The sequence below is a fragment of the Pelodiscus sinensis genome, chromosome 1, assembly GCF_052426305.1.
Source record: "Pelodiscus sinensis isolate ZL-2025 chromosome 1, ASM5242630v1, whole genome shotgun sequence".
Lineage (NCBI taxonomy): Eukaryota > Metazoa > Chordata > Testudines > Trionychidae > Pelodiscus > Pelodiscus sinensis.
This window is the reverse complement of record NC_143052.1, coordinates 92,279,101-92,291,766: the sequence shown is the minus strand read 5'-3', so window position 1 is coordinate 92,291,766 and position 12,666 is coordinate 92,279,101. Positions and strand designations below refer to the sequence as shown.

Below are 12,666 nucleotides of genomic sequence, written 5' to 3'. Positions count from 1 at the left end.
TGAAATTTGAATTGGGTATAGATTTCTTGCTGGTTTTCTTTGTGTGGTGAGAAAAACCAGGAGTTGAGACATGCAGAATGATTTAAATCCAGGCAGGACTACCATATCTCCAAGGAATATGGGGTTTGGGAGTGGACTGAACGAAGAGAAAATTTTAAGTAAGTGGAAAAGTGAATCTAGTCGTGTTCAGGGCAATTTTTTTTGATTTTGTGGTTTGGTTTGAACTACTCTGTGTGAATCTGCGCCTCCCTTCCTCCTTTACCACCTAACCATTGGTCCCAGAGATTTTTCTGTGTTTTAATGTGTTTTCTTTAATTGCTATGTAACATCTAGCAACCAAGTTTATACTTTATCAACTATATCTTTTGTCTTGTAATAAAAATCACTTTTTTTAATGTGATGATTTGATTCTTGTGTCCTGGAACATCTTTCTGTGTGTATCTGCGTGCCTCCAATTGAGGGGTCGGGTACCAGAGACTGCAGCTTGTTTTTCTCTTTCCTTTTTTTGAGCTCTTTTGGGGGCAAAAGAGCCCCAAAAGAGCTTGGGGGTACCCCTGAGGTGGGTTCAAGTGTTCACCCCCAGGTTTAGGAATAAAAAAATCACTTGACAGTGGCAGCAATTCCTCAAAATCTGAGTATTGTGATCCTAGGGAGAAATTTTTTGATAACCAGTGCCTGTAGAGACAAGGTTTTTAAGCTCTCTTGCGGGCCCCCCACCTTCTGCACTCAGAGTGCGAGAGTGGGGAACAGCCCTGACAGCATACAGATACTTTACTTGCATTATGTAATCAAGGTGGCAATGTTCAAAGTACGGTTGGTGGGAACCCAGAAAGTCACGTAAATTAGTTTCAGAAACATTCATTGCGAGAGACAAACCATATAGAGCATTAATTTTTCTCTGGTGACATTATTTGTGAGAAGATCCCTTTCACTTGTAAAGAACCTGACACAAACTCATTAGGAATGTCAACTGGAAGGACTGACAGCTGTTTTTAAGATGGTTACTATTCCTTAGAACAGGAATGGGGAGTCTTTTTTGGGTTGGGGACCATTGACCCACAGAAAAAACCAGTCGGGGGCCACACACAAATGAGAGGCAAAATAATAAAAAAGCACTCTCACTGACCTAGCCGCCAAGTGAGGATAAAAACAAACCCCTCACAGATGTGGCCCCCAACTGAAGAGCAGAGAAAAAAATACATTTCCCTCATCACCCTCTAGCCCAAGGGAGGGCAAAAGAGCCTCCCTGGGCCAGATCCGGCCCGCCAAACGTATGGATTCAGCCTGCGGAGGCCCTGCTGCTCCCCCACCCCGAGGCCAGTTAGGGCCTGGGGGCAGGGCAGCACCTGAAACTTTCTCCGCTCTGCCCCTGCCCAGTAGGGTGGCGGGGGTGGGAGGAGGCACGGCAGAGGAGGCTTTTCATGCTCCCCAGGCCAATCAGGGCCTGGGGGTGGGGGAGCTTCATGAAGCTTCCTTCGTCCTGCCCTGGCCCTGCGAGGAGCCGGCAGCACTTCAAAGTGCCACGTGGTCCTCGCAGGGCCGGAGGAGACTTTGCGTGCTCCCCTGCCTCCAGGCCCTGATTGGCTTGGGGGTGGGGGTTTGTGCCAAGCCTCTTCCAGGGCATGGGTGCCTAATGGTAAGGGAGGGCAAAGAGGCTCCCCCTTCTGGGGTGGCCAGGGGCTCCCCCTACTGGGGTGGCCAGGGGCTACTTCAAACATTTTTGAAGAGGCCCCTGGGCAAAAATTATTGCCCACCCTTGCTTTAGCCCCACCCCGGAAACTAGGGGGACTGGAGCTAGTAGATTTTGTGTGGCCCCCTAGGCTCTGAGGTGGGGTCAAAATGAGGAATTCAATGCATGTGAGGGGGCTGCTGGGGAATGGGATGGGATCCAGGCAGGAGGAAGGATACAAGAGTGAGCTTGTGGTTGGGGTTTGGGAAGGGGAAGGTAGGATGCAGCAGTGGGCTATGGGTGGGGGTTACAGGGTCTAATGGGGGGGGGGGCTGCAGAGCCTGGGCAAGAGGAAGGGTGCAGGTGCAGGAGTGGGGTGGGCGGTGTGGAAGGGAGAGAGGGTGCAGGAGGAGGGGGGGGGTCTGGAGAGTGCAGGTAGGGGCAGGCGTTGGAGGTGCTTATCTGGCACAGCCCTTGGGGGGTGTATGTGGTTCTGTATGGATGTGCGCTGCAGGTCAGTGCCCCCTGTAGGAACTACTCCCCATCACTCCCATTTAGCCAGTTGAAGCAACAGGTGGCAGTGTGCAGAGCTACTTCCTTCCTGTTGTCCTCCCAACCCTACCAGGCAGAGCCTGTGAGCTGGATCCGGCTGGTGGCTTGCCTGGAGTTAGGCCCATGAGGCTTGGGGCTACTCCTCTCTCACCCCCACTGCTGCAGTGGGGAAGAGTTGGCACTGGTGCTCCAGCCATGCTGTTCTCCGCATGACTGGAGCTGGGAAGCGGGGCACAAGTCTTGAGCCTTGCAGGTTAGAACAAGGCAAGTGGTGGGCCAGATTTGGCCCACAGGCTGTATGTTTCCCACTCCTGCATTATAATGTATAGTACTTCAAGATCTCCCTCTAACAGGTAAAATAGCTGTTGGCAAATTGGTCAGTATACTGGCTGGAAGGAAAGTCTATGGTCATGCAGAACTAGATTCTAATAATGATGTAAGTGTGACGTAGTACACTTACAATACACAGAATTGTTTGGACCTTCCAAAATGGGTGACATTGATATCTGAAATAATTGAACAAGATTTGCAGAGTATGTTGCAACATCTGATCTACTCTGCACACTCTCTTCTCAGTTCACTGTGTAACAGTTCATTGCTTGTAGGAAAACACATGTATCTATTCAAGCTGACTTGGTTGTTCATGTTAAAATGCCAGAGGACAATTCATAAAGTCTCCAATAACACAGCCAGCACAGTTTGGAAGAGGAAACTGTGAATTTCTCTTTAGAATCTCGTGGCCTGTACACTAGTTGGAGACATTTGGTCTCACTACAGTGGCACATGAAATGGCCATGTGAGATGGACTTAGCTATTCATTTGGCTGTCTTGAAATTAACATTTATGACATAACTGTCAAACCAGAGCTCTTGGTTTCATACAAGGTTGTCGAATTACTGAGTAACTAAGACTATTTCCAAAACTGGCCCTATATTGTCATCTCGCTAGGTCTCAGTAAATGCATGTCTGGTCCAGATACCACTTCATGATACAACTGTTAAAAGTGTTGGTATTACTCACAACAGTTTTGGCATTGCCCAAATTAAAACTCATGCAGGATCAATCTGAAAGAATTCTCCCATGTAGGTTCTTAGAATAGGGCTTGAAAAATTTTACACCTGCTAGCCTGAGAATTAAGCCTGTTAGCTAAGGTGAAAAATACCATTGCTGCTATGACTCCAGCAGTGTGAATGGGGGAAAAAAGTGTACTGTGGATCATGTGTGTGGCTAGTGCAGTGGTCACCAACCAGTAGATCGGAATCTACTGGTAGATCTTGGAGCCTCTAACATGTGATCCTCACTAGTTTGGCCAAGAGGCTACCAAGCGAAGCACTTCAGCTGCCCCTCCTCCCCCCTCCTGCATATCTCTGGCCCTTTGCCTTGGAGCTGCCCCTCCCTGGGAGCCTCCTGCTTGTGGTGCAGAGCAGGGGAGGGAGAGGAGGGTGCTGATGTCAGGGTGCCCCTCTCCCACCCTGTATTATATCTCCACAGAACAGAGAGGGGGAGCACAACAGGGCTTGGGATGGAGGGAGTTTGCTGGTTGCTTTTGAGAGTAGTGTAGGGCTAGGGTTAGCCTGCCTTAGCCTCACTGCACCACCATCCAGAAGCCACCTGAGATAAGCAGTGTCCCGCTGGAGCCAGCTCAGTTCTCCTGCCCTGGTCATGAAGCCCCTTCTGCACCCTGAACCCCCTACTCCAGCTCAAAGCCCGTCACATTCCAAATCCCTCGGCCCAAGAGCCTGTGTCCCATCCCTCTGCCTGGTGAAAGGGAGGGAGAATGTGGGAGAGAAGATGGAGTGAGCAGTGGATGGGCTACAGAGAAGGGGCATGAAGGAGGTGGGGCAAGGGGATTTGGGTTTGAGAGAGATCCTGGATTGCACTTAAATTCAAAAAGTGATGTTGTGCTTAAAAAGGTTGGGGACCAGTGGGCTAGAGGATTGGATGTGTATGCCAATTTTGTATACACACAGAGCTATATCTATAAACAGCCCTCATGGTTCACCTTGCCCATCTTGATAAGTTGGTTTCCAATGCTAGAAAGCTTTAATCACAGAAATATATATGAATAGTGTTTAATGCTAGCCAATGATTTAGGGATACATGGATGGACATTAGGCTTGTTTGAAAAACTGTCTGAATTTCCTGGCTTTCAAACATTTTTAAAAATAACCAATGTTTTGGTAATGTTTTAAATAGTCACGGTTGTAAATATGTATCACTCTTAAACATGTTGAGTGCGTCTAGACTGGCAAGATTTTGTGCAAAAGTGGCCGCTTGAATTTGCGCAAGAGCACTGACTTTGTAATGTACAAAATTAGTGCTTCTTGCACAGATACTTTCCTGCTGCCGCTCAGGGATAAGCCCTCTTGCGCAAGAATACTTGCGCAAGAGGGCCAGTGTAGACAGGCAGTTTAATTTTTTGCGTAAGAAAGCCTGATGGCTAAAATGGCCATCGGCGCTTTCTTGTGCAAAAATGCGTCTAGATTGGCACGGATGCTTTTGCGCAAATGCATCCTTGCCAATCTAGACGCTCTTTTGCAGAAATACTTTTAACGGAAAAACTTTTCCTTTAAAAGTATTTCCGCAAACTCATGCCAGTCTAGACGTAGCCGTTTTGTTTAAGGAATACATGGTTATTGAACATCAGTTCTTGCATATATCTCATTGATCTTTTACGGTATATCTGTGGTCTTGTTCAGGAGTTCTTGCTTACCAAGACAATAATGCTGCTGCTTTTGTCTCTGTAAATGTCATTTTTGTCTCTGTAAATGTCATTCAGACAGTGCCTCGCATAAGTGAATTTTTTGACGCTGCTTGACAATACTGAAATATGATTGGGAATTACCTACTGTTTTGTTTTGTTTTTTGCCAAAGAACTCCCCAAACAGGTTACCTTTACCTCCTGTATTAATGCACTTTACCCTTTCCCTGCCATCAGTTTCATAGCTTTCTTTTGTGGATATCATTCAGTTGATTTTTATTTGTCATGTCTGACAATGGCATCTACAAGGTATATCCAGTATTGCCGTGTGGCTAGCTTACTTCACATAGTGTGCAAGGTTGCTAAATGTGTATGTTCTGGTGTTGATATATAGATCCCTACAAATCTGCAGATACCCACTTCATCCATTGGCCATTTTTGCAGATCAGATGCAGATACAAATTGTGTATCCATTTAGAGCTCTAGTTATATATAATAAATGTATGTGTGGTTTTTCCATAAAGGGGAAACATTTTGCTGCCTGTTCAGGAAATTCTCCCAGAGGGAGTTAACTGAAATATGATTGTTTCATTGATGAGGTTTAGATTTAGTGTTTGAGTGCTCTGATTTCCTGGCCTAAGAAATGGTTTAAAATTCACACAGGAATTGTGGAGAAGAATATAAGATAATTAAACAGAAAACTTCCTTAGTGTCCTCGAATCTTCTATCATGAGATCCAGAGGAAATGCCTACCTTATGCTATCACTGGAACAGCATTTGTATAAGGCTCACTTAAGTTTTTTTTCCTTCTGCTGGCTACAGTGTGTGGCAGTATGATTATGAGCTAATGCTTTGTTAATACAAAAAGTTATTTTTCACAAAATATATTCTGTGTTTTTGTTTCACAAAATATATTCTGTGTCTTTCATTGCCAGATCCTAAAGTCCTTTAAAATGTTAATTAATCTTTAAAGATGTTGTGGGATAGAGAAGTATTTTTATTCCCAGTTTACATATAGAGAGCTGAAGTAGAAAGATAAAGTGCTTGGCCAAGGCTACACAGGAAGTCTATGACAGAGGCAGGTACAGAATCTAGACCTTTTGACTATTGCTGTTTTGCTTTAGACATTAAACCATCCTTCCTCTTTGGAAGCTCTTATTTTGTTGAACACACAGGCGGAATGGTACAACAGTAAGAAGAGTGAAGGTGTGCATTCATTGTTTAGAATGGGATGGGCAATAATTTTTGACTGGGGGCCACTTCCGAAATTTTTGAAGTGGCTCTAGGTTGCCCTAAAAGGAGTGGGGCCTCAGGTGGAAGGGGCAGGGCCAGGACACTTCCCTGTTTCCCTCCTTTCCCCCCGACCCTGATTGGTCTGGGGGTGTGGGAAAGCACAAAGTCTTTGCCCCCCCTGCCCAGAGAACTGCCAGCTGGCGGAGACTTTGCATGCCTCCCGCCTGCTGCTCCCAGCTCAATCAGGGTCTGGGGACGGGGCGCACATGAAGTCTCTCGCTCCCTGCCCCTGCCATGCAAGGGAGTGCTGCGCTTAGAGTCAACCACTAGCTGAGCAGCAGTTGGCAGTTGACTTTAAGTGATGAGCCTCTGGCAGGGTGGGAGGAGACTTCACACCCTTCCCCCTCCCCCCAAGCTCTGATTGACCTGAGAGTGGAGGGGAGTACACAAAATCTCCTCCTACCCTGTCCCCCTCCTGCAGGGAGCATGCAGGGCTTAGAAGTGCCGCACCCCTCTCAGGGCGGGAGGAGACTTCACGTGCTCTCCCCTATCTCCAAGCTCTTATTGGCCTGGGGTGGGAGGAGTGCACAAAGTCTTCTCCCACCCTGCCCCGGTCCTGCAAGGAGTGTGCAGTGCTTAGAAGCACCGCACCCCTTGCAGGATGGTAGGAGACTTTGCCTCCTCCCCCTTTACCCCTAGGCCAATCAGAGCTTGGGGCAGGGGGAGCGTGTGAAGTCTACTCCACCTCAGTGAGGGGTGTGGCACTTAGAAGCACCACGCACTCCTTACAGGGTGGGAGGAGACTTCCCGTACTTCCTCCAGCTCCCATGACCTGATTGGTCTGGGGGCAGGGGGAGCGGCAGGGCCTCCATGAGCCAGATCTGGCCCGTGGAGGACCTTTTTCCCCACCCCTGGTTTAGAATCTAGATGGTCTGTTGTGGACCAGTCACTGAAATAAAGTTGTGATATGTGGAAAAAAAATGCCACATTAGGGTGACATGCACTTTGCTCCACCGAATTCTGACCTGCAATGCTTGCCTTTGCAGATGGAACATGAGGATTTTGTAATGGAAGGGCATGGCAAGACTCCACCTCCTGGTGAAGAAAACAAACAGTGAGTCTCACGTTTATTTAAAAAGGGCCTTACCATAGTAAATGGTGGGTAGCACTCTTGTTTAAACGTGCCGGAAGCATTGGTTGTTCTTGGGGTGCTCTCCCTTGGTTTCTTGAATACCCATATTTTCATAGTAGCTAGTGACTGAAAAATCAGTATGCTGAAATGTACTCAAAGAAAGAAGTGCATTGAGAAAACTCTTCTACTTGGTGGAAATCTAGAAACCTTTCTTTGGTTGTGGGAGTACAAAGCCCTCTGCTAATGATACTATAATGATGGATGTTCTAGTTATAGCAGAGACCTTTTTTTTTTTTTGCTCGAGCCAGTGCCAATATTGTGGTGATTGTCCTTTCTCGCCTTATCACTTTGTAGAGGCTTGGAAGATCTTGGGACTTTGGCAGAGCCAGACCGTAGTAACTTCTAAAAAAACATACAATTCCAGTGTCACTTTGTCATTTAAAGGAGAGTGATCTCACCCTTAATACACTCCTTCAAAGTTATTTAATTGATTCTTGTCGTATGCTTTTAGTAAGCTAGCAACACAGACTGTTACCTCTGTGACTGAAGTTGTTTCTTAGATTGCCAAGATGAACTCAGGGAGATTCTAGTACTGAGCAGATGCATAGTGGAAATGAGCCAAACTTTTCATAGGAATTGTTGCCATTTTTTCCTGTCCATATTGGTATCACAATAAATTGAAGAAGAGTTGCAAATTTTTAGTGATTGAAACAAGCAGAAATGTTTTGAAATTAAGCAGATAATGTAAAAAAGTGGAAGTTAACTTCCTAAGAGACTTAATGGTGAAACTATATATATGACTGCAGAGAATAACCTTTAGGGGTATTATTTTGGACTTATCAAAATAGAATGCTCTGCTTTTGTTGCTGCCTTTGTTTACTGTGAATAAAATTGAGAATTCTTTCACAGCTGACCTGATTTGTAGCTGCAGCTTTTCAATAGACTTATAATCTACCTTCTCAGAACCATTTTGACTGGAGAGAATATTAAAAACTGGCAGTGTGCAGTGTTCCTTACCAAATTATTTGTATTATTGTACAGTGGTATCCAGAGGCCCCAGTCAGGATCAGGGACCCATTGTGCTAGATGTGGTAAAAATACATAGTAGAATGATAGAGCTTTCCCTAAAGAACATCCTGTGCTAATTATGTTACTAATAAGATTTGTACAAGTATAAAATACAAGTTTGACACCTCAGCTAAAAAAACAAGGATAGTCATGTTGTTCAGCTGTACTATAATCACAATACTTTATTGTGGATGTTGCTTGATTTAGTCATCTGGATTTCTTTTTACCCACACACAATTTTTCTTCTGCTTCAGTGAATATACTATTAGTTACTGTATAAAAATGAATAGTCCTGTGAAATTGTTATTCATCTACAAATTTGACCGTTTCCCTGGGCTTGAACCAAAGACATTAACTGGGCTGGAACATAGAATCATAGAACACTAGAACTGGAAGGGACCGCAAGAGGCCATCAAGTCCAGTCCCCTGCCTTCATGACAGTACCAAGAACTGTCTCGATTATCCCTGACAGGTGTCTGTCTAACCTGCTCTTAAATATCTCTAGTGATGGAGATTCTACAACCTCCTTAGGCAATTTATTCCAGTGTTTAACCACCCTGACAGGCAGGAAGTCTTTCCTGATGTCTAACCTTAACCTCCCTTGGTGCAATTTAAGCCCACTGCTGCTTGTCCTATCCTCAGAGGCCAAGGAGAACAATGTTTCTCTCTCCTCTTTATAACACTCTTTTAGATACTTGAAAACCGTTATCATGTCCCCTCTGTCTTCTCCTTTCTAAACTAAACAAGCCCAGTTCTTTCAGTCTTCCCTCATAGCTCCTGTTTTCTAAACCTTTAATAATTTTTGTTGCTCTTCTCTGGGCCTTCTCCAGTTTCTCCACATCATTCTTGAAATATGATGCCTAGAACTGGACACAGTGCTCCAACTGAGACCTAATCAGCGCAGAGTAGTGGGGAAGAATGACTTCTTGTATCTTGTTCACAACACTCCTATTAATACATCCCAGAGTCATGTTTGCTTTTTTTGCAACGTTGTCACACTGTTGACTCATGTTTAACTTGTCATTCACTATGACCCCTAAATCCATTTCAGCAGTACTCCTTCATGGGCAGTCGCTTCCCATTCTATATGTGAAACTGATTGTTCCTTCCTAAGTGGAGTACTTTGCATTTGTCCTTATTAAACTTCATTCTGTTTACCTCAGACCATTCTCTAGTTTGTCTAGTTTTTTTTGAATTTTCACCCTATCCTCCAAAGCACTTGCAACCCCTCTCAGCTTAATAAGTGTACATTCTATGCCATCATCTAAATAATTGATGAAGATATTGAACAAAACCAGCCCCAAAACAGACCCTGCGGAATCCCGCTTGTATCCTTCCTGGCAGGGAGCCCACACTGGTGCTGGACAAAACAATCTGGTCTGCAGACACAGCAGGGAGCCCCCCAGAAAGACTACCTTGTTTGTCCTGCCCACACTTGCTGCTCAGAAAAGGGGCTGCTGGGCTGTTCGTGTTTCACAAACTGTGAGCCCAGATGGGAGGTGGAAATGGTGCTTTACAGCTGCTTCCACCTCCAGCACAATCCCATTGGCCAGTTTCTGGCCAATGGAAGCTGCTTGTTTCAAGACCAAGCAGTATATGAAGCACTGATCCCCAATCTTCCCTTCCCTCAGGCTCCTATTCACAGAGGAAATGGCCATGCAGCCTGTGCGAGGGGCAGGGTAGGCCCCTGAGAAATGTGCTGGGCTGGAGTCTCACTGGTAAGTCTCCCAGGTCAGAGCCTGCCTCTGGCACTCCAGCCCCCCCACTTCACATAATCCAAACCCTCTGCCCCCCTCCTGAGTCTATCATGCCCCCTCCCAGACCCTGTACTCCAATTCCCTGCCTTTGGTCACAGTCCAAACTCCTGCACCCCAATCTTGTGCCTCGGGTCACAACTGCTTCCTTCACGCAAACTTAGTGGCCTCCAACCCAAAAAAGGTTCTCTATCCCTGCCATAAATAAAAACCATGTTGAAACCTTATGTGTTGCATGTAAAATTTTACTTTATTTAAAAATGAAGCAAGGCCAACAAGCCCCCAATTAGGATCCAGCCCCCATCTGGCCACAGCGTCCTAACATTCCTGCACCCCCACACCAATCCTGAGTCCGTCATACACTAGAAGCCCCTGACCTGAGCCCCTCATATGCCTGAACCCAGACTCCTGCACCCCTGCATCTCCAGCCCCCTGCCATAACCCTCTTGCACCCCCACACACCTCAACCTTGTGCTCCGAGCCCATCATACACCTGAACCCCTGTCCTGAGACCCTCATACCCCTACATCCTGAGACTCCTGCACCCCCACATCCCCAGTTCCCTGCCATAACACTCCTTCGCCCCACATACCCGAACCTTATGTCCTCCTTTTTTGAGGAGTAACATTAGTTCGAACCAAGGGGTTTGATTCAAACTAACGCAGCCCAGAGCGCACTTCCTGGTTTGAATCAGCTGGGGATTGGAATAGCGTGCTGGTGAGATTATGCTAATGAAGCGCGGGATATTTAAATCCCCGCTTCATTAGCATTTCGGTCGGCTTCATTTGCATTCCTATCTTGAGATAGGGAGCAAGTGTAGACGTATCCCCACAGATTAAAGATCTTACTAAAAACCAGAAAGAAAATGAAGTAATCAAGCACTTTTACTGGAGCTATAGAGTTGGTATCAACTAGATACCATGCATCTGACGAAGTGGGTCTTTGCCCACGAAAGCTTATGCTCCTACACTTCAGTTAGTCTATAAGGTGCCACAGGACTCCTCGTCGTTTTATCAACTAGAGAAATTTTGTAGTGCATACTTGAAGAATGAGGACATTGAAGCCCTTCGTAGGTTGCAAGTCTCTCAAACAGGTTTGTGAGGTTCTGGGTTGGAGTGCTCACTATTCCCACTGTGCCTCTGCCTTTTGAATGTATCAACAAACCTTCGGGGTAAAAGCCCTTTCTTTTAAATATAGCATGACAGAGGTGCAGCAGTTGGGACCAGGGCAAGGGGACCTGCTCATGCCACTTCCCCTGCTGTACCTCTGGCCTGCCTTCTTTCCCCTGCAGAGACAGTGCTGGGGGGAACTGGCTTTTAAGATGGCTTTCCCCAGCACCGGCTCCTGCTCCCTCCCCCCCCCTTGCTGCCTCTGGCACAGAAGGGTTGGGGGGGGCAAGAGAGGGGGGAGGGGAGAAGCAACTAGTTGAGTAATGACTCGACTGTCTGATAAGCCTAGGCTTATCAGGTAGTCAACTGTTTACTTACATCCATAATGTAGGTGACTTTTTTCTTCAGTCAGTATTAACCAGTGTCTCAGTGCAGATATTTATTTGGGTGAATAATGCTTCTGGCAATGTTTTTTTTTTTCAATAGAGGACTCTGGAAACTAAAGTCCTGATCATGTGTATTCATTAAAGAACCTTTGTGAACTTTTTATGAAGTTTAGGTTTTTAATCCCTGAGTCTAGGACAAATTCTATTTTATATAATTACTAAATTAAAATTCTGATTGTTTTAGATAAAATGTTTTTCACTTCCTGTTTTAAACTGTTCAGTAGCTTTTCTGGGTTCTGTATAATAGCTGTTATGGTTTGTTCCAGAGGTGACTGCATTTCATTGCTTGGAGGGAAAAAAGGATATGAATGGTTCATGAGTGTTTTATGATCATTTTGAATGAAACTGTGTTTTGCTAATTTCGAACATGATCTGGTGCCCCAGCAATAGCTGCTATGTTTATAGAAGTTTAAAATATGGAAGAAAAACTGTTGATGAATTCTTTTTTCAGTCTTGCTCCACTGAATATAGCTAGAATTTCAAAGGTGTAGGATCTCTCAATTGAAGAAACCTGCTTCTGTACATATAGCCTGGGATTTTCAAAGAAGCCTGAGAGAGAGAAGTGCCCAAATCTCATTGAAATTTAGTGGGATTTGTATTTGAGTCTGAAGTGTCTTTAAAAATTCCAGATGTACTGTGCTCAAATTTGAGGTAACAGCTGTTTTTTCCCATCACTGGGCATAAAATAAGAAATAGCCTCTCAGATAAATGTCCTTGACTTTAAGGCTCCAAAGATTATCTCCAACTTCTGTAATTGCACTTGGCAGAAACTGGAAAGCCACTGTGGAGACCTGAGCGTAGATATGTTCATGCCAGCCATGGTGCTGATGTAGCAGACATTTCTCTTTTATGCTGTCTGTAACTTCTAGGTTGACTTCAGAGCCATAGTAATAGTTCAGGATCATAGTTTGAGGATCACAACGTTAGTATAAAGGAGAAATGACCACAGTCTCTTTTAGTCAACTGTGAATGGTGAAGAAGCAGTTACAAGCCACCAATTCT

General features: G+C 45.4%; 1 protein-coding gene across 9 annotated transcripts in view; it reads left to right on the top strand.

The window, feature by feature from the left end:
* The window catches only part of TNRC6B (trinucleotide repeat containing adaptor 6B), a 260,830-nt gene that overhangs the window by 58,463 nt on the left and 189,701 nt on the right, over window positions 1-12,666 (top strand). For 6 of the 9 annotated variants that reach the window (XM_075912508.2, XM_075912457.2, XM_075913231.2 and 3 more), the window contains one exon: window positions 7,202-7,269. The exons of 2 other annotated variants lie outside the window; for them this stretch is intronic. In XM_075912508.2, the coding sequence (XP_075768623.2) occupies window positions 7,202-7,269 (68 nt within the window). Of the gene's footprint in view, window positions 1-7,201; window positions 7,270-12,666 lie in introns of those variants that run through there. One more of the 9 variants, XM_075913070.2, reaches the window with a different exon arrangement.